The 22930-nt window shown below is 41.5% G+C and overlaps 2 protein-coding genes across 3 annotated transcripts in view; one reads left to right on the top strand and one right to left on the bottom strand.

Annotated features, from left to right (window-relative positions):
• Positions 1-978: 978 nt before the first annotated feature.
• Positions 979-20513, bottom strand: tsnaxip1 (translin-associated factor X interacting protein 1). Of its 2 annotated transcripts, XM_034205879.1 has the most exons (11): positions 20168-20513; positions 19511-19616; positions 18361-18501; positions 18156-18249; positions 16725-16921; positions 16119-16260; positions 13586-13749; positions 13361-13474; positions 5408-5517; positions 5130-5259; positions 979-1266 (listed from the first exon to the last, which is right to left on the bottom strand). In XM_034205879.1, the coding sequence occupies exons 1-11, from the start codon at positions 20221-20223 to the stop codon at positions 1180-1182; spliced, it is 1341 nt and encodes a 446-aa protein (XP_034061770.1). In that variant the 5' UTR covers positions 20224-20513; the 3' UTR covers positions 979-1179. The 2 variants fall into 2 exon arrangements, with proteins under 2 accessions (XP_034061770.1, XP_034061771.1); XM_034205880.1 differs by lacking the exons at positions 18156-18249; positions 20168-20513 and having other exon boundaries at positions 19511-19618.
• Positions 20514-20996: 483 nt separating this feature from the next.
• The window catches only part of ranbp10 (RAN binding protein 10), a 50749-nt gene continuing 48815 nt past the window's right edge, over positions 20997-22930 (top strand). The window contains 1 exon segment of the mRNA XM_034205878.1: positions 20997-21373. Within this exon segment, the coding sequence (XP_034061769.1) occupies positions 21175-21373 (199 nt within the window). The 5' untranslated portion in view covers positions 20997-21174.

The raw sequence follows: 22930 nt of genomic DNA, 5'->3' as shown, positions 1-22930 counted from the left end.
GGTCTTCTTTGTTATTTATTGAGCTTTAAAACAAATGAATAACGAATCTATATATTATAATAATAAAATACACGGAGCCTCTCTTTTTCCTCCCTCTCTTCGGACAGCGCCAGTGTCTGTTTCATGCAGCAGCTGATCCAGTAATAAGTGACCCGGCCAACAGTCAAAATAAACATATTTATATCTAGTTTAGGTAGTTTGAGAGGTAATTAAAATAGCTAAGGGTGATGATCTGACTTGAAATTTGTGTTTTACTCCGTTCACCGCCGCATCACAGCGGGAGGAGCTGCAGGTAAGCAGAGCTGCGTGTCTCCGTCCTGTCAGATTAGACTTCACTCGCGTTTAGGTCCATATCGAGAGAAAGATAAATAATCTGAATTCAGTGTGCAGTTTACTTTGACGCGGGGGTGAGCAGCAGAGGTGGGGAGAGGCGGGGCTATTGCCTCATCATTATCAGAAAATGATCGTATAGGGCGTACACACGGAGTCGTTGGACCCCCCAGAGCGTTGCGTATGCCGTTCTATCCACCCGTTATCGTTTACGCAGTCGTTTAGTGCCGTATTCGGTCGTCCTCGTGTGGCCTAACGGTCTATATGACACTAAACAGTAACGCAAACGACCAACAAGACCAAGTTCATGCAAGTTTGGCAGCAAATGCAAATGTCCGCCTCTCAAATAAGGAGATTCCCTGCTTTTTGTGTTTTATATCATATACAAAAGTATATATGTTTAGGTTATTTGTATATTCACTGATATTAACAAGACTTAACATTGAATGTTATCAATTTATCGACAGACAAGTTGTAATCAATCAAATTAGGAAGCAGGAAATAAATTGAATAACAAGCAAAATAAAGAATCCTTATACATTTATATTTGGTTTTATTTATATTTAGATACATTGCATTTGGCAGAATATTAACCCATTCTACACATATGGTAATAATAACAAAAATATTTAAATCACAAAACATTTTGTCACATAATATCTCTACAATGGCAACAATGTCATTGTTTTTTTAAGTCAGTATATTTATTTAGAAATCAGGAATTGTAGAAAAAAGGGTTTTGGGGACAATCAATAATCTGTGACAATAATCTAATGTCCTAAATCAAGCAAGCCAGGTCACTTTCTTGAATACCAAAACATCAAATTAATACTTCTATAAAACATGAAATCAGTCGGTGGCTTGAACGGGATTTTCTGCAGCTTGTCCTTCTGATTCTTCGAGAGCTGGAAGTCCGGCTTCCACACTTTCTGCTAGCTGTTGGAACAATAAAGTAAAGAGAGCAATACTTTAGAACGTGAGAAGCTTTTATGTGACCTTAAAAAGACAGGTGAGGGTCAAAGATAGATGGGTGGCACCTGAGCTAAATATAAGCGTCATAGCAAAGGGTAGAAATACCTACAGTATGTCAATGTGACATTTAAAAAAAAGTATGAAAAGTCCATGGGGAATTACGTCTAGATGGAATGGCGGAAAAATGAATTTAAACGGCACACCTTTTCCACTTTAAATTCTGATATACTGCACACATTTGTATTTATTCATTTAATTGCCTAATTATTTTGAGAGTCATTTGTGATGTTGTCTTTGTACCTATTGTTTTATATATATGTTGGTTTTTGTTGTAAACATTTTTTATTTCTATTTTATTTTAGATAAAATAAAAAAATAATCCTACATTTTTTTTTCTTCGAACAACCGATTCCTCTCATTGCTACGGTGGCCCTGAAGTGCAAGACACTACAGCATTTCAGAAAACACAACAGCATTTCACAAAACACCACAGCATTTCAGAAAACGCCACAGCATTTCAGAAAACACAACAGCATTTCAGAAAACACCACAGCATTTCACAAAACACCACAGCATTTCACAAAACGCCACAGCATTTCACAAAACACTACAGCATTTCACAAAACGCCACAGCATTTCACAAAACGCTACAGCATTTCACAAAACACCACAGCATTTCACAAAACGCCACAGCATTTCACAAAACGCCACAGCATTTCACAAAACACAACAGCATTTCACAAAACACAACAGCATTTCACAAAACACCACAGCATTTCACAAAACACAACAGCATTTCACAAAACACTACAGCATTTCACAAAACACTACAGCATTTCACAAAACACCACAGCATTTCACAAAACACAACAGCATTTCACAAAACACTACAGCATTTCAGAAAACACCACAGCATTTCACAAAACGCCACAGCATTTCACAAAACGCCACAGCATTTCACAAAACACAACAGCATTTCACAAAACACTACAGCATTTCACAAAACACTACAGCATTTCACAAAACACTACAGCATTTCACAAAACACCACAGCATTTCACAAAACACCACAGCATTTCACAAAACACTACAGCATTTCACAAAACACCACAGCATTTCACAAAACACCACAGCATTTCACAAAACACAACAGCATTTCACAAAACACCACAGCATTTCAGAAAACACAACAGCATTTCACAAAACACTACAGCATTTCACAAAACGCTACAGCATTTCACAAAACGCTACAGCATTTCACAAAACGCTACAGCATTTCAGAAAACACAACAGCATTTCACAAAACACTACAGCATTTCACAAAACGCCACAGCATTTCACAAAAAACCACAGCATTTCAGAAAACACTACAGCATTTCACAAAACGCCACAGCATTTCACAAAACACAACAGCATTTCACAAAACACAACAGCATTTCACAAAACACCACAGCATTTCACATTGGACGGAAAGGGTATTCCTTTAGGGAGAACACTTCTTGTTTGTGATTTGACAGAGCCAGCCAGAGAAGCACTGCTGTGATTGGTTGTTTTTGCTGCCAGTCAAGAAATGACGCTTCGTGATTGGTCAACACCCGACAGCGAAATATGTCCCAACACATCAGCCGTTAGCACACACTCAGAGCTCACAGCTGCTCATATCTGTTCAGAAACTGGACAAAAGTTAAACATGTACAAACCACAGACTGTCTGTGTCATGGCGAATACAGTCGCTGCTTTATTTATGTCTGTATGACGTTGTTGTGAGTGTGGACGGAGCAGCTACAGGTTAGTTTGCACTATTTTACACCAAAGGACAACATAATATAATATTACAAGAATAGATAAAAGGCACACATAAGAATAAATACAAGGCACACATAAAGGCTATGGACAGATAAGAAAGCATACAAATAGGTAAAGCATAGCTCAGACTGACTCGAAAGCGAGGGAAAAGAGGTGGGTCTTTAGGCGGGACTTAAACGTTTGAAGAGTGGGCGACAATTTGACATTGGGGGGCAGGCCGTTCCAGAGCCTGGGGGCTACCGCTGAGAAGGCTCGGTCTCCCCTGGTCTTTTTCTTGGTTTTAGGAACTACCAGCCGCAGCTGATCAGCCGACCTCAAAGCCCTTGAGGGGGTGTACACCTGTAGGAGATCGGAGATGTACTGAGGGGCCAGCCCATTAAGCGATTTAAAAACAAACAATAGAATCTTAAAATTAACTCTAAAATGGACAGGAAGCCAGTGGAGGGAAGCCAGAATTGGTATAATGTGCTCATGCTTGCGGGTTCCTGTAAGCAGCCGAGCAGCAGCGTTTTGTACCAGCTGCAGGCGTGCCAGCGAGGTCTGATTTAGGCCGGCATAAAGTGCATTACAGTAATCTAAACGAGTCGAAACAAAGGCATGAATTACACGCACAAAGTCTAAAAAGGATAAAACCGGTTTAATTTTGGACAGGAGCCTCAAGTGATAAAAACTGGACTCAACCACAGAGCTTATCTGTTTATCTAATTTAAAAGCACTGTCAATTTTGACGCCAAGATTTTTGACCATGAGTTTTGCATACGGTTGCAGGGAATTCAGGTCAATGGAAGGGACATCACCATCTGGTCCAAACACAATGACCTCCGTTTTGCTCTCATTTATATTAAAAAAGTTTAGCGCCACCCAGGCCTTTATGTCATTAAGACAGTCAACCAGGGGCATCAGAGAGCTGGTGTTTGTTTTTAGGGGTAGATATATTTGGGAGTCGTCCGCATAAAGGTGGTAGGAGACGCCATGTTTTCTTAAAATTAGTCCAAGGGGGAGAAGGTATAAAGAAAATAAAATGGGCCCCAAAATAGAACCTTGGGGAACTCCACAGGATAGGGGGGCAGAAGACGATGCAAAGTCACCAAGCCTAACAGAGAAGGATCTCTGGGACAAATAGGACCTGAACTACTCTAAGGCAGCGCCCCTGATGCCCACACACAGTGCTCTAGACGAGAGATAAGAATGGAGTGGTCAATCGTATCGAAGGCAGCTTTGAGGTCTAAGAGCTTAAGAATAGCAGTCACCAGAGTCTGTAGTGACCAGGAGGTCATTGAATACTCTTAGAAGGGCAGACTCAGTACTGTGAATCGCTTTAAAACCGGAATGAAAAATATCAAAAATATTGTGTGCATGTATAAAAGACTGCAGCTGTAAGAGTACGGTTTTCTCCAAGATTTTTTAAATAAAAGGAAGCTTCGAGATGGGTCTGTAATTAGAGAAGACAGAAGTGTCCAGATTAGGTTTTTTTTATCAGTTGCGCCACAACCGCTTGTTTAAAATAAACTGGCACAGAACCGGGGTGGTGAGATACAGGCTCTAATAGTGGAGATCTTTTCTATAAAATAGCGGAGAAATGTTTCACACGCCTCAGTTGAAGCTACAATACAAGTGGATAAAGGAGAGTTTAACATAGCATCAATGGTTTTAAAAAAAAAACTTTGTTTAAATTACTAAAAATAATATCAGAAAAATAACTAATCTTTTGAGCTTTTACAATGCTTTGATACTTTCTCCAACTCTCTTTTAAAATGTCATGAGTTACATGAAGCTTGTCCTTCTTCCACCTGCGCTCAGCCTGCCGGCACTCACGACTGGCAGCACGAGTGACGTCATTGAGCCAGGGTTCAGATTTAGCTCTGGGGCGCATGAATTTCAGGGGAGCAACAATGTCAAGAGCTCCAGTGCCGGTAGAGAGAAAGGCTGAGGTTAATTGCTCAGATTCAAGATATGGAACACATTCTTTGAATAAACTCAAATGATTGTGAAAAAACAGTGAGCCCTCTGCTGGTACGTACCAGGCTGTGGAGTCTCTGAGAGGAGATGGAGTCATCGCTGCCATCTGGATCGCTCTGAGCCGAGGTCACAAGTTCATTTATTTCATTTATCTCATCTGACTTCAGAGGGAACGCTGTCCTCAGGGCCATCCTGTTGTTATGGGATATTTTGTCATTCTTAGTGAGCATCGAAAGTTTACCATGTGTTCTTCTTGTCAAGCTATTTCTACTGTATACTGTAAATGAAAATATTTGAAAATATATTTGCATGTGCTTCAGTGTGCATCTATTTATTTTACCTAAACTCCTGGACAGTGAGCGTGCTCTTCTCAGGGGACTCAGAGTCGATCAGGTCGCTCAGGTGGTCGGACTCAACCTGGTTTTGCTCTTGAGATACACTCTCATCGTTCTGAAAAACAAAAAACAGCAACTCGTCAACATTTTGGGATTATTTTTGAGAACATCAATACTAGTGCCTGCTTGTCAGTTCAACATGAAACTGGAGCCAAGTTATGGTTAGCTTAGGTTAGCCTAAGTTGTGATACAGGGTGACACAGCTAGCTTGGCTCCATCCAAAGTTTTTATAAATGAAATAAATATTTTTCAAAAACAGTTTAAAAATACAAGTACACTGAAAAAATTGAAACGTTGACTTTAATTATATGTATTATGACAAACAAACTTCACATAGCTGTATTAGGTTAGTTGAAAGCAATAATATTAAGTTTAACCTGATATTTTGTATTTAAGCTTCATATTATTGATTTCAACTAACCTGATGCAGTTATGGGACATCTGTTAACATAATACATTTCATTAAAGTCAATGATTCAGTTTGTTCAGTGTACAATCATAAGACATAATAATAATAATTCAAGACGGAGTTATGTAAAATGGGACCTTGATAAATCTGAAGCTTTAGATTAGGGGCCAAGTATTTGCATTATAAATTACATATCTAAAATATGAGAGTTTATATATTATACAGCTATGTTGCAAGCTAAAAAACAAAACACCTACCAATAATCTAAAATTAATCAAACCCTAACTACTAAATGGTTCCAAAAAATTACTTTAATCAGTCCAAAGTTATATTTTGATATGTTTAAAAATAAATCTTTGGTTCCCCTTTGGACAGAATCAGGCTGGAGTTCCTTGTTCCTTAAAGCTAAACCAACTATCTCAATTCATTAAGTGTAAACAAATGTTTTGGCTCTTGTGGGGTCTTTAGGGATTGCCAACTTTTGTTGTTGTTTTGTTTATCTATTTATTTATCCGTACAACTTGATAACAACGTAATGTGCTCTATTTTGATCTAATAGGTATTAGACTGTAGTCCGGGGAAAAAAACAGTAAAGGAACAAAACAAAGAAGAAACACTTCTTGAATGCAATTGACCAGTGTGCAACTCGATTTTGACAAGAAAGCTACTGGAGACTTCTAGAATTGTGTAAGTAACATTGTGTTTTTAGACTTCTCTGTTTCAGTGTGTGTACTCTGTATCAATGCTCTGTAGTTGATCTGACTGGAATTGTGATTTCAAAACTCAAAACCGCTACAGTATCTGTCAGGCAGAAACTTGGGACAAGTCATTTGACTGAAACCTTAAAAGTGAACTAACTGACTGCTAGGGTTAACTTTGATTTAAACATTTGTAGAATACTAAGAGCTTTATTGAGTAGGTGTAACTGTATTAAGGGTTAAACTCATAACTGTATAACTTAGGGTTTAATGTAATTGACTTAAAAGACAATAACAAATCAGGAGGAAGCCAGTCTAGATTTCCTTTTGAGGGCCACCAGCTGCAGAGTTAACTAATTAAAGGGACGTTGCCACACAGCTGTGAGAACTCAGCAATCAGGTGTCCATTTTAGGTAGCACTTTCCTGGAGCGTCAGACAGGCTAAGACTGACAAAGACAAAGGAGTCCTGCGGGAGTAAGACTGGCAAAGACATTAGAGTCCTGCGGGAGTCACGAGGGAGGCAAAGAGGAGGCAAATCCTACTTTGATTGAGCTAAGTATCGCTGGTGTTTTATTTTATTTGGTTGTTTAGCCCCTCATGCTATAATCATGTGTATTTTCTCCATTCCTGTTCATGTGTCTTCTCGCAATTATCACTGGCCCCGTGTATCTCGTAATCGATATAACCGGCCTGCTCTCGTCTATCCCACATGCTCCACTGAGATCCAACATCTAGTTTCAGGTGGCCTGTGGAATTGCCAGTCAGCTGTTCCTAAGGCTGACTTCATTTCTGGCTACGCCTCCCTGCAGTCTCTGGATTTCCTTGCTCTCACTGAGACCTGGATTACTCCATCCAACACATCCACCCCAGCAGCTCTCTCCACTGCATATTCCTTCTCCCATACACCCAGACCAACTGGCAGAGGAGGTGGCACTGGTCTCCTGCTCTCTCCCAAATGGAGCTTTTCCCTCTTCAAACTACCTAACTTAACTCCTTCCACCTTTGAATTCCATGCCGTCACAGTAACCCATCCTATACAGTTAACCATTGTTGTTCTCTACCGTCCACCAGGCGCCTTGGGGGACTTCTTGGAGGAATTAGATCATCTCCTCTCACACATCCCTGAAACTGGTCCTCCCGCTGTACTTCTCGGAGACTTCAACCTCCAGACAGGGAAGATAGACGAACTAACATCTCTGTTAACCGCCTTTGCTTTCTCACTGTCTCCGTCCCCACCGACTCATAAAGCTGGCAATGTCCTTGATCTCATATTCTCAAGGAACTGCGCTACTTCTAACCTCTCTGTAAACCCGCTCCACACATCCGATCACTTCTTCATTTCATTCTCTCTACCCCTTTCCAAACATAACAAACTAATCTCTTCTCATCCTGCACTTGTCCGCCGTAACCTTCGCTCCCTCTCCCCCTCTACCTTTGCCTCATCGGTGCTCTCAGCCCTCCCTTCCTCTGACTCGTTCCAACTCCTGCCTCCAAACTCTGCTGCAGAAACTCTCCTCTCTACTCTCTCATCCACTCTGGACTCTCTCTGTCCTCTCACATCTCGGCAGGCTCGTCAGTCCCCTCCTGCTCCCTGGCTAAATGATGCACTGCGTGCTAATAGAACCGTCCTTAGCAGTGCTTGAATTGGAATGAAAAAGGTGCCAGTACTCTAAAATCAGCAACTTTTTCAAGTCAATTTTATATATACAGCCCACAAACAAGAATTTGGCTACTATAATGCTGGTGGGTTTGTCTCTTTACTACTGTATATTTTAGAAAGGTTCACTGTACTTAACATTTTTTATGATAGGCAGCGGATATGGCTAAAGCTCAGTAAGGTCAATATTAACTGAAAATATAGCAATCAAAGTCTAGATCTTCTGCTGAAGACACATGAAGCAGAGACCTTTCAGGTGAGAGCCCCTCTGGTGGTGTTCAACATTAATGACAAGGAAACAAAGCTCTGGTCAGAAGCATTTTTTATAAAAAGCTTTAACAAAATTAAGTATTTCTGTACATTTTGAATGCAATCTAACTTTCCAACTCAGAAAACGAAAAACGAAAAAGTGCCAAAAGTCTTCTCACATGGCTGAGCTGCTTTGCAATATACTTCACCACTGAAGAATACAAATATGTATAAAGTAAACTATGATACAATCTAACTTTCCAACTCAGAAAAATGATAAAGAGCATGAACAAAGAACATGTAAAAACAAATGCAAAATTTGCACAATCTAAAATGAGAAACTGTAACTGCAAGTAACAAAGTCTGAGCCATGGTAAAGAGTTACATTGAACACCAAGCTGATCAGATAACTCCCTGGTTGGTCTGAAGTCCTTCTATCTCCAGGATCTGTACAAATCGGCACATTATGCCAAAAGTCTTCTCACTGGGTGAGCTGCTTTGCAATATACTTCACATTGTTAGAAAAGGCTCCAGAAGGCCTTGGGGACATCAGTATCAGGGGCTGGAGCTGGACAGGCTCTTTCATCAGCACTTCTCCTTCCCTTTGCCAGCCAGGACCTCACATACTGTTCCGGATTGAACTGTCCTAGTGATGGTCCATTACATTTAATGAAAACCAGGCTGGACAGTCGGCTGACAGAGAGAGCATTCCTTTTTGCAGTAAGGATATCGTTCATGCAGCTGAATGCCCGCTCACACTCACTAGTGGAGACAGCGATGGTTCGGACTGCTTTCAGTAGAGGCTCCATGGCAGCAGGTGTACGGGATGCCCTGGTTTCCTTGTATTCGCGAAAGACCTGAACAGTCTCTCTTCTGTCCACTTTCAGCACTTCGCACAAACGTAGCACCTCTACGTCCCCATACTGTACGTCTAACTCCTCTTCAGGCCAACTTCCAGGATGGATAACTTTCATGTCCTGGATTAGCTGATTGTCCCGGGCCTCCCGGCCATGTAATGGGATTTCTCTTGTGCTGACATGAGAGGAGGTTGTGGAAGTCATTCTGTGTCTCAGATTCTCTACCATACTGCGGAAAAACTGACCTGCATGAATCTGTACAAGCCTGCCATTCTCACGCAGGGCAACACCCTTGAAGGACTTCTCAGCTAGAGCTGTATGAACTGTAGTCATGTGTGGGCCAGGCATGGTGACCATGGATTCAAAAACTCGTATTTCTCGAGTTAAGAGCCTATCTGCTGTAGGCAGTGTCATCTCTCTTTTTTGGAGTTGCCGAGAGAGGTCGCTGAGCTCTGTGAGCGCATCGTACATCAGTCCCAGATTGCTGACTAACGTTGCAGATGTGAGCACATCATCCAGGCCCTTGTACTTTGCTCTGTCTCTGGAATCCCTGCTCGTGTCGTTTGCAGCATTTGTGAAGTGATCATGAAGCACTCGGTAGTTTTCCCAGACTGCTCTGACGCTCCTTTCACTTGAAGCCACCCAGCGGATGGACAAAACACGCCCTATCACCAGGAGACGCTGTCCGACTGCTTGCACACACTGCGCTAACTGCCTCTGATTTTTGGGGGAGGCATGGAACAAGGAATAGAGTTTGTCAAAAAAGATCTGGAAATGATTGAGCCCTGAGACCTCCTTGACCACATCCCCAACTGCCAGCTCTAGACGATGATTGGAGCAGTGCCACACAAACAGGCTTGGGAATTTACTACACAACTGGGTAGCAACGCCTGTTCTCTTCCCTAGCATGACTGAAGCCCCAACACATGCAAAAGAAACGAAACACTGACCTAAAAAGTCCTCGTTAAAATCTCTTCCAAGACACTCCATTAACGCCTTTGTGATGTCATCAGCCGTTGTTCCATCCAACTCGATCAGCTCCCAAAAAAACGTTTCGGGCTCAGCATCAGCTAATGCTGAGCGTAGACACACAACAAGCACCGTTTTACCACTAATAGTGGTAGATTCATCGACCAAAACACAGAGTTTTCTTTGGTTTTCTGTAATGTCTTTTGTCATTTTTTTCTTCAGCTCATGAGCTATGTGGTCGATGATTTCGCCACAGGTTTTATTGGAGTGCAAAACCCTGCCCACGTTCAGCCCATTCAGTTTCTGTACATTCAAATCAATTGGCATGTCTGTGAATGGCCGGCTATGTTTGCCAATTTTATATGCCGTTCGAAAAACTCTGATAGTGGTGTCTAATTCAGATGTATGCATAGACTGCACTTGATGTTGAATAGTTTCACGTGAAGCAGATGTAAGGATGTCAGCAGCTTTTACATGGGCTTGTGATTCTTTATGTTCTTTGATTTTTTTTCTCAGGCTAGCTTGTTGTTTGCCCTTGTCAACACCGAAATGAGACACTGCACACTCACCCCATTCAGTTGACAGTTTCAGTCCTTGTCCAGTGTGTATTCCCAAAGATTTGACATCTCTGCATATCCGACATCCTAGCTTCTTATCTTTAAGAAGGAGCCATGCGGGCAGCAGAGCGGAAACTGTGGAAATCCAAACACCGTGATGACCTCCTAACCTATCAGGCTCTCCTCTGCTCTTTCTCTGCTTCGATCTCTCAGGCAAAAAGCACTTTCTTTCAAGATAAGATCCAATCTTACTATTCCAATCCTAAAAAACTATTTTCCATCTTCTCCACCCTCTTGGACCCTCCAAAAGCCCCTCCCTCCTCCTCACTTCTGTCAAGCGACTTTGTTACCCACTTTGAAAAAAAGGTTGATGATATTCGCTCTTCTTTTTCTGACTCACCTTTACTCACCGCTGGGTCACCAGACCCTCCTTCCACCAACACACTAACCTCCTTTTCCCCTCTCTCTCCAAGTGAGGTTCTTACCCTCATTACCTCTGCCCGCCCTACCACCTGTCCTCTGGACCCTATCCCTTCAAACCTCCTTCAGACTATCGCTCCTGATATTCTACCGTTTCTCACCCATTTCATCAACACTTCTCTAACTTCTGGTCACTTTCCAAACAGTCTCAAGGAGGCAAGAGTAAACCCTCTCCTAAAGAAACCCACTCTCAACCCGTCTGATGTTATAAATTACAGGCCTGTCTCTCTCCTCCCGTTCCTGTCTAAATCACTTGAATGCGCTGTCTTTAAACAACTCTCCTGTTATCTCAATCAGAACAACCTTCTGGATCCGCACCAGTCTGGTTTCAAGGCAGGTCACTCCACAGAAACTGCTCTCATTGCTGTCACGGAGGAACTGCACACTGCCAAAACTGCATCCCTCTCCTCTGTTATCATCCTGTTGGACCTGTCTGCTGCATTCGACACAGTGAATCATCAGATCCTCCTTCGCACTCTCCAAAAACTTGGAGTTTCAGGCTCTGCACTTTCCCTCCTCACCTCATACCTGAAAGACCGTACTTACAGGGTGACTTGGAGAGGGTCTGAGTCCGACCCTTGTCAATTAACTACAGGGGTCCCTCAGGGCTCTGTTCTTGGTCCCCTCCTCTTCTCCCTGTACACAAACTCACTCGGATCAGTCATTAGCCCGCATGGTTTTTCATACCACTGCTACGCTGACGACACCCAATTAATTCTGTCCTTTCCCCGCTCAGAGACCCAGGTCGTCGCACGCATCTCTGCTTGTCTAGCTGACATCTCTCAGTGGATGTCTGCTCATCACCTCAAGCTCAACCTTGACAAGACTGAGCTGCTCTTCCTTCCGGGAAAAGATTGTCCCACTCTTGACCTAACAATCAACATCGGCACCTCAGTTGTTTCCCCCGACTCAGACTGCAAGGAATCTGGGTGTGACCCTAGATAACAACCTGTCCTTCACTGCAAACATCGCTGCTACAACCCGTTGCTGCAGATACACGCTTTACAACATCAGGAAGATACGTCCCCAGCTGACACAGAAAGCGACTCAGGTTCTGGTCCAGGCTCTCGTCATCTCACGCCTAGACTACTGCAACTCCCTCCTGGCTGGTCTACCTGCATGTGCCATCCGACCTCTGCAGCTCATCCAGAATGCAGCGGCTCGTCTGGTCTTCAACCTTCCTAAATTTTCCCACACCACTCCGCTCCTCCGCTCCCTTCACTGGCTTCCGGTAACTGCTAGAATCCACTTCAAGACACTGGTACTTGCTTACCATGCTGCGAATGGATCTGGCCCTTCGTACATCCAGGACATGGTTAAACCGTACACCCCAGCGCGTGCACTACGCTCTGCATCAGCCAAACGACTCGCTGCACCCTCGCTGCGAGGGGGACCCAAGTTCCCATCGGCGAAAACACGTGGGTTTGCTGTCCTGGCTCCAGGATGGTGGAATGAGCTCCCCATTGACATCAGGACGGCAGATAGCTTGCACATCTTCCGGCGCAAACTGAAAACTCATCTCTTTCGACTCCACTTCGAGCGATAGAACTATTAACGAAGCACTTTTATACTAATAAAGGACTGGCTTATCTAAAGCCAGTTGAGTAGCACTTGAAATGTTTGGCTCTATGAAACCTGATGTACTTATATGATTCTGTTTTCTTCAAGTTTGTATTTTGTTGGTCGAACGCACTTATTGTAAGTCGCTTTGGATAAAAGCGTCAGCTAAATGCAATGTAATGTAATGTAATGTAATATATTCCTCAACAAAACAAGAAAATACAATTGGTTCCAGTATCCTAATTATAAAGTTCTGTATGTGAGTATGGTCAACAGAAAATATCACTCCCAGGCTCACCCCCTCTCTCTGTAAAGGCCAAAAGGTGATAACAGGTGAAAGCAATCGACTATTTCAACTACCATCACCACCCCAGCTCCACTGAACACAAATAATAAGTGCAAAATATTAAATAAAAACATAAAATACATAAACCTTACATGTGGCTCCTACTATAAAGTACCTGCTGGGTGCTGGGCTCATTAGTCTTGTTCTGCATGCTGCCTTCTTTGTGGAGCTCCAGCAGGATGTCATGCTCTCTCTTCAGCTGATCAAAGTCACTCTGCAGCGTTTGCATCTGGACACAAAGAAAATAAGAACAAGGTGAAAACATTTGAAATCAAGCATTCTGTGCCCATGCGGGTGAGTAGTGTGTGTGTGTAGTAAAGTGTGTGTCTTTATGGGTTACCTTTGAGAGGTTCTGTTGGTGTGTTTGTTCCAGGGCGTCCCAGTTGCACCTCGGCACCACGTCCCAGTACTCTGCCTTCATCCTGGTGAGCTCCTTCTGAGCTGTGGTCAGGTCTCTCCGGCACACCTTCAGAGAGAGCTGCAGCTGCACTGGGTCCCTAGCATCTGCTTCCACAATAGGATTTAAAATTCAGAACAAAATATTCTTATCTTTTCAAATGTTATAGTAAAGATATTTGGTATATTTAGAAATTCCCAACATAAATGGGTGTTGTGCTTAGCTATTTCTCAGTCAATATGTTTTTTTTGAATTTGCTTTCTTGCCAAGAGAAACAAAGAAAGGTTTGTATAGCTTTTAATAGTGAAATCTAAACACTTTGTCATCATCTTTTAAGGTACCTAAACAAAACATATCCAGACTCTCAAAGCCTCTTATAACACTTTTTTTACCAACTGTTCATATTAACTTTGATTGTAACATATTTTAATTCTAAAAGTGTAGCGCTCATTCAGTTCTTTCACTCTTATTTAAGGTTAGGGTCCACTCCTCTGGTGTAAGACTCCCGGAGACAACAGACAAATAGATTAACAGATTGTTTAATTTCTAATATCTACATTTTTGGCTGATTTTGTAGATTTAGACACCACATTTTGGGAATTTAAGCCAATAACAATATGTTTTTTCTCATTGATTAATCTGTCTGATAATTATTTGTTTAATCAGTTCATAATTTGGTCAGTCCAATGTCAAAAGATGGTTGCACATTACGTTTGTCACGTAACTAGGGTAACTACTGGAAGTAGGTGTACACCGCTCGGCGATTTTTAACATTCCGAAAGTGTTACATAGGCCTATACATTACATCCCAAGGCCTAGGGACATGTCTTGTTTTGTGTGCGTCTAAAACCCAGACATATTTAGTTTTCAATTGCAAAGGACTAATGAAACAGGAAATAGTAGATTAGCAATAGGATAAGGATAGAAAAGCTGCAACCAGAGAGATCTTAAAAGAAGAAATGAACTTCAAATTATTTTCCCAAATCATTTTTGTGATGTATCGATTATTTGAGTGGGAATCAATCAATCAATCAATCAATCAATCAATGTTTATTTATATAGCCCAATATCACAAATGTTACATTTGTCTCAGTGGACTTCACAGTTTGTACAGAATATTAGTATGGCAATACGACACCCTCTGTCCTTAGACCCTCACATCGTACAAGGAAAAACTTCCAGAGAAAACCCACAGTTTAAAGGGAAAAATGGGAGAAACCTCAGGGAGAGCAACAGAGGAGGGATCCCTCTCCCAGGACGGACAGACAATAGATGCCATGTGTAAATTGAAAAGATAATACATTTTACAGCGTAGGTAGACCAAATGTTTGGAAATGCATGTGTCTGTAATAAGAAGATGAATCCACGAGGATGTCAACAGTCCTGTGGAAGCCATCAGGGAAGCAGTATGATGAGAGTCAGGCAGGACCGCAGAGACAGGTTCAGCCACGACTCGAAGTCCAGGACTCAGATCCAGAACTCAGGATAGAGAATCCAGGACACACGACCACAGCAACAGGATCAGCCACGACTCAGGATCAGCCAGGACTCAGGATCCAGGACTCAGGACTCAAATCCAGAACTTAGGATAGAGGATCCAGGACACAGGATCCAGGACTCAGGACTAAGGATCCAGGACTCAGGATGCAGGACTCAGGATGCAGGATTTAGGACACATGATTCAGGAACCAGGAAACAGGACCGCAGCAACAGGATCAGCCAGGGCTCAGGATCCCGGCGTAGATAGACACCAAAAAGACATTTGGGGGAAGCTGGGTTATTCGGAACATGAGAGTACACAGGTACAGACAGACAGAAGGAAGAAGTAAGGTGTCCCCCGACAGTCTAAGACTCTAAGCCTATAGCAGCAAAACTATCGTGTCTACGTGCATGCACTCCCTTAGGATAGGGTGAGGGAAAAGAGTAGGAACTAAGATGTATGCGCCACATCTATACCATGAGCGCATTGCTCCTAAAAAGTGTTTCTGGCACTGACACCAATTAACAATTGTGCGTCGACTCGGCAGGGATCAAGGCACGTATATGCCTCTCCCTGCTTCCACCGTCTACACACACAACCAAATTACATACATTCAGTAAGGAAAAAGAGTAAGAACTAAGATGTATAGGTGAAGAGGCACAACGTGTCTACGTCAATGCGCTCTTATTAGATTATTTTATCAACTATAAGCTTTACCAAAAAGGAAGGTCTTAAGCGCACTCTTAAAAACGGATAGGGTGTCTGCCGCCCGAACACAAACTGGAAGCTGATTCCACAAATGTGGAGCTTGATAAGAAAAGGCTCTGGCTCCCATTGTACTTTTAGAGACTCTGGGAACAATCAACAACCCTGCATTCTTGGAACGCAATGCCCTAATAGGACAGTAGGGTATAATGAGTTCTTTAAGGTAAGATGGCATCTGCCATCACATTATCATTATGTCAATAGAGTGGAATGGAATGGTTGCAGCTCCACCTGAGTTTCCATCTGCTGGATGCTCCTCCTCCACAGAGCCTCTTGTGAGGTCGTTGATCTGCCAGATCAGCAGCTGGCGGGCATCACGCTGCTCCCGGTACTGCAGATACTGAGCTGAGAGATCAGACTGCAGACGCTCCACCTGGGAAAGAGCAGAAGAAAGTGGAGTGACTGAGACAATATCATGATAATAAACCTTGTGTAAATTAAATAGCAGTCAAAACTTCTTTTTTTGACAAAGGGATCTCCGTATTTGGGCATAAATAGCTTTGACTTACATGTGTAAAAGGCTTTTATTTAATTTGACTTTATTTGCTTTAAATTCACATTATCATTATGTCAATAGAGTTGTCTATGTTGTAATTTTGTATCTAGTTTTTCTATACTGTCATCCATATTTGTACAAATTGTAAAGCCCCTTTATCTAATGTGTTTTGCAGTTTTGAGCTATACAAATTACATTTGATTTGATTTAATTGACCAAGACAGCACATCAAACTAATATTGACGATACTATTTAGAGAAGGAATTGATGTGAAAATTAGTCGCAGTCCTTAAAAAGTCACATGAATAATGAATGGTGAGAACACCAGGTAAGTCATGTACCACTGCCTGTGTGGCTGTTTCCTTCTCCGTCATGGCCTCTATGACCCTCTGAAGTTGATGCTTCTCCGTTTTCAGAGCTCTGATCTCACTCCGCTCCTCTTCCCAGCGAGCTTGGATCTTCTTCTCACACTCTTCTGTCACCAACCTCACATGGGACCGCAGCGGCTCCAGTTCTCTGATTTGATCCTGCTGATATGCTGAACAGATATCAAAGGCAACAAATTATTTATCATGAAACAGAAGGGCTGGATAGTGTTTTGAGATAAAAAAATTACTACATTATTGAGATTTTGAATACCTATCTGCGGAGATGTGATGGGCATTTGTTAATATTTTAAACATTTTAAAGGCTAAACGGATACACAAAATAAATAACTGATCGATTATTCAACAACAAAAATATATTCGAGCTACAGATCCGCATGAAACATGATTAAAAAAATGATTTCACATTTCCAACTGGTGCAGACATATTTGTAATCAACCTGCCAAATTAAAAGCACAACTTTACCTGAATGTGCGCTTAGCTAAGTTGTTATATTTTTAGTCAACTTATTTGCAGCACAATGCGCTTTATATTGCTTTATTTTTATGCAACTTTCACTGAACACTGAAAATATAGGATGTTTTATGCTCATTGTGGTGCAAGGTTGAATTTCAGGTTCCTACAAAAACCTGTTTACAGACTTTAATTGTCTAAAAGCTTCATATTCTGTCTGGATATACCTTTATCCACCCTCTTTCACAGTCACAGTTTGCTTTGATTGGCTTGTGAGAAAAAGACGGTGCACCTTAACAAATGTAGTTCTTAAGCTGGAGATGCTTAGATGAGAAGATATGATATATTTTAGACAGCCTACATGTATCATAGGAAATAAGAAACGTTTTTTAAATCCCATGTTTTCTGACAGAGGGAACCCACAGAAACAGTCTGCTTCGTCTTGTTTCACAGTTAATGGGTTGGCAGGAACTCCAAATAAATAAATGTACATACACAAGCAGTGAAAGAGTGCGTTTTTCATAGCATGTCCCCTTTCAATGTAGCTTAGATGCAACCAGTCACTTCATTATAAACTGTCTACAACTTTATAAAACAAATCAAGGGCATTTAAGTTTGTGAACAATTATTTGTAGCCACTAACTATTTATTCCCATGGCCCTTCGGTCATTAACCCAGATTGCCACTTAAAAAATGCTGGCTAAAGTGGATGCAGCAGTTACAATGTAAACCAAATCAACCAGCTCTGTCCTTGTGGAAATGCTATCTAATTCCCCAATAAGTAGATTATTTATTTCCTCGTTTATCAAAGGCTGCTTTGTTCCTTTTATTCTATAGCACTAAATGACACCATTCAGGAAAGTGCTATACTATGAGTGTAATCCTTCTTAAGAAAGGAAAATGATGAGGCAGGCTTATTAACAGATACTGACCTAAAGTGTTTTCATATTCCCTCTTGATGGCAGAAAGAAGGGGTTGGTAGGTTTTGAACTCTTTGATGAAACAACCAAAGGCATCTCGGTAGACCTGTGGTCAGATTAAGATAATGGGATTACTCTCCTGGACTAAAGTGTGTGTACAGTATTTCCTCTGGTTTTAATGTAGCCAACCTTCCTACAAAACAGGAAAACAAAGCACCTGTAGTCTCTGTTCCTGAAACTGAGGCTCAGACGAGCTGATCATCTGCAGCTCCTTGTGAACGTAGCTCTCCAGCTGCTTCAGGAGCTGAGGCTTCCTCCCTGGGCCGGCATACATGTAACGGCTACCTGTCCAGCACAACTACATTTAACACACACACACACACACACACACACACACACACACACACACACACACACACACACACACACACACACACACACACACACACACACACACACACACACACACACACACACACACACACAGACACTCACACACACACACACACACACACACACACACACACACACACACACACACACACACACACACACACACACACAGCCACGCACACATACACACACACACACACACACACACACACACACACACACACACACAGCCACACACACACACACACACACACACACACACACACACACACACACACACACACACACACACACACACACACACACACCACACACACAGCTTTAGTGACTCAATCAAACTTTAAAATACTTGTTCTCCCCCCCATTAGTCATGTTACTTCAATGCATATAACTGTCCATACGTCTCATATCTTAATCTACAGTGTACCAATATGTATCCCTATTTTCTATAAAGAAGTGTCAATACTGGTCTAAAGTGTATTTATATTTGCTCTACTGTCAATAGTGTCTTTCTATATTAATACTGTCCATTTCTACCCCCTCTACAGTGTATTCAATATGTATGCTACATTTCAGTGTTTAATACCTATTTAAACTGTTCATAATATATAATATAATTATATCTGTTATATTTATATACTTATATTATACAGATACATTACACTGCACTTTACTGGTTCCCTTGTACTTCTGGTTAAATTGCATAGTTGACTAATGGTTGATTGATTGACAAGGAAACCAATATGGGCTATTTTAATATAATTAGTAAAGTAATACAAATATGTTAGAAAATGCTATTCTCTGCCTCTCTAATGAGGAGGTTTTTCAGATTTTTCTCTGTTTTACATCATAATAAAACGAATGTCTTTCGGTATTCGATAATCATAATTATATGTAATTGCAGTAGGTTTTTAATGAGGAAAAGGATTGATGGTTTGATGAAGCTGTTTGCTCCCTGCTTTGTTTCTCGTTACCTTTCTCACAGCAGGTTGGACAGAAACAGCTCCAGCCTTTCCTTCTTGTCCTTCCTCTGAAGTCTGGATAACGTCATGTTGTATTCTCTGCTGGTCAAATGTCAGTCTATAATAGAAAACCACAGAGCTAAGCAATGGTGGAACTACATTTACCCAAGTACTTTAGTATACATTTTGAGATAATTGCACTTTATTTGAGTATGTATATATATATATATTTTCTGCCACTGCAGATTTCTACTACACTATTCCCTTACACTTAGTTACTTTTGACCTTAATAACATGTTGTGTTATATACTACTATCTACTCAGTAGTCCAAAAGGTATCCAAACGTTTCCCTACATTGCAAAATAACAACATAAAAAGCATTTATATGCATTTGTTAGTGATACAAATATAACTCTATAGTATTCAAAAATAAAACAACATTTTACAAAAAAAACGTTCAGCATCATAAGTACTTTTATTTTAATACTCTAAGTACAATTTGCTGATAATATTTGGCTACTTTTACTTGTAATATTTTGAACTCATGAGCTTTACCTATAATGTAACTTACAATTATTAGAAGACTGAAGAAATATATATTAATATCATCCATATTAATAGTAGCCTTTAATATCGTTGCTGTATGACAATCTTTAAAATCACTTGCCTTTGTGTTTTTGAAGGCGTTAAAGGTGGAAATGTAACATCTTTATGTGGCAACATCTCTAGCGACTGTATGAAGTCTAAATAATTGTTTTTAAAGTTTCTGTCCTTTTGAAATGTCTATATTTGGTCCATTTAGCTAAGCTAAAGCCTTTAGCTCCAGGTTGGCTCTAGCATCACAGCTCATAACGTTGTAACAAGGTTTCCATGGTAACAACGACGGGGCAGCAGCAGGACCCACATAGTAGACCGCAGCACGCCGGGCTGAATTTCAAACTGTGTACAAATAAAGATGTTCCTCCTAAATAGAGACGAAAGAAACACTTTCAAACCAAAGGAAACTGCAGCTTTCAAATATAAATGTGTGTCGTACAAACCATCAGTCCTGACTTGTTCCAATAGCATACATGATTAAAACAGCCAAACCTACTTTGTAAATATCACACACAAACAACAATCTCCAATATTTATAGGCCTAATACGTATTTTAATTTAGAGGTTATGGCATAGAATAATATAAAATCACCATGATTGAAAACAAACGTGTATTTTAAAGTAGGCATATTTTGCAAACAATATTAACTTTGTTTTCGTTCTGGAAAGTGCTACCAATGCTATCCTCTAGCTCGCAAATATATACGCTTATGTTCCACAAATACACGTGCCACATAAGGATACAATTGGAGATTAAGAATTATATCATATAATGTTCTAAAACGGACTATATTTCCTAGCTCCCTGTCTCTGTGGAAGGTCTGAACCAGGATAACAGCAATGGGGCGGTGTAGTCATTTCTAGAGACAGTATCATACAAAGGAGCATGCAGCTAAACTACAGTACCCAGACGGCACTGCTCTAGCCTACAGTACACTCTGCTGCTTATCCGGGGATGTCACACCGCTGCTATTTTCTCCCCTCAGTCTCTCTCACTCTCAGCCTACAGCTCAAGCGGACTGACACGGGGATTTGGATAGAAAGACACGAACAATAAGATACAAAACAGAGGCCAAAATGGCAGAGCTTGGAGCGGGAAGCCTGCCGTTAGGGGATCCTGCTTTTAATTACCAGGAACACGAGCTAAACGAGAGGCTGAAGCGGCTCTACCCGGCTGTGAACGAAGAAGAGACCCCTTTACCCCGATCCTGGAGCCCCAAGGATAAATACAGCTACATTGGGCTGTCACAGAACAACCTGCGGGTCCATTACAAAGGTTAGAGAGCTGGTTCAGCCCCGATGGCATGAACAAGTTGTGACAACAGCAGAGGGTCTCAAATCTGTCACTGTGTTTTTGCGGAGGGGGGTCTCTATCTCACTCACTCACTCACTCTCACGCACCCAGTATGTGATTATGTTGATTGTGTATGTGTGCGCACTCCTGGTAAATCTAGTCTGAGCTATCTCTCCTGTCCTCTAACCTTGCTTTGTTTCACAAATGAGCAGAGGAATGTCCAAATGGGTGACAGTGAACTCGCTAACCCTGACAGTTGGTCTTTTTACCATCACACTGAAATACACATTTTACCACACGACCCTCCTTTGTTTATATACCGTTTATGACATTATTTGTTTGCAGTAAACTAACTGTCACTGACGTTTCGCCATAGTTATGCTGATGGGGGACATTGGCAAAAGTAACGACGCATATACCTTAGCTAACTAGTGGTATTTAACACACTAGAGTTAGCTAACAGCAAGCTATATGTTGAGCAAATACAGTAGTTAGCTTTGTGGCTAACCAGCTAACGTTAGCTCACCTAGCTGTTGTATTTAACTAAACAGTAGGATAAGCTGGCTACCAACTATGGCACAAGATGAACACGAGCCAAACTTGTTGTTAGCACATTACAATGTAGCTAGTATTGATGGGTAATGCTGCATATGTTAAGCTTTTGTCAACAGCAAGCACCAAAATAGAATAAAAATGGCATTGTTGTGTTTCTCGCGTGATTTCATTGTCAGTGTTCGAGCAGTGTTTTCCAGAATTCGTAAATCATTTTTTTCCAGACTGGAAGCAACCGGTTCAACTCCATTCAGATCTGTATGTGCCCTGAGCTCAACAACGGTCTCATGTCCAACCTCCAGCAGGCAGCTCGTTTCCAACAGCTGCTGTGAGGAGGAGGCCTCTGCGCATTGCATTAGGCCAAATGTACCGATGTTGTAATAAATCCTTGGTATCGGTTCATTTTGACATTTTTACTATAACAGACACTTTACTAGGCAGATGATGCAGGCAATCACTTAGTCGGATGGCTACAAACCGTCAGTATGGACTGTCAGGCCTGTTAACAGGATCCTTCTATACTGTATATCCAACATCTAAACAAAGTGATTATATGTGATGCCCCTCTTCTCAGTCTTTTCCCTGCTTTGCTATTTTACATCAGGCGACATCAGGGCATTCCCTACCCAGTAGCAGGGAAGCTAGCCCTGCATTTCAAGCTGTGAAAGCTCCACAGAGGCATTGCAAGGCCACTTTTGGGCCCTGTTGTTGGCTGTTTACATCAGTGAAACGTGCAGAGGATGAGAGGATGCAGACAGGCTGTGTAACCCATTTTGCAAAGCTTATTAGTTTGGCCCGTAATGGCCCTGCTGTTTGAAAAGCATGGCATTTGGTAAAACCAAGACTCTCAGGCAAAGAGCCAAATATAACCCACCGGTTATTTGATGCATAATGGATCAGTCCCTGCTGTTGATATGAGCAGTTGTTAAGTTGAATCCAAGCCTACATTCTGTCAGTGGTGTAGCTTGCATATTTGTTGTGAATGCT

The sequence above is a fragment of the Gymnodraco acuticeps genome, unplaced genomic scaffold, assembly GCF_902827175.1.
Source record: "Gymnodraco acuticeps unplaced genomic scaffold, fGymAcu1.1, whole genome shotgun sequence".
Taxonomy (NCBI): Eukaryota; Metazoa; Chordata; class Actinopteri; order Perciformes; family Bathydraconidae; genus Gymnodraco; species Gymnodraco acuticeps.
This window is presented reverse-complemented; position numbering and strand designations above follow the sequence as displayed.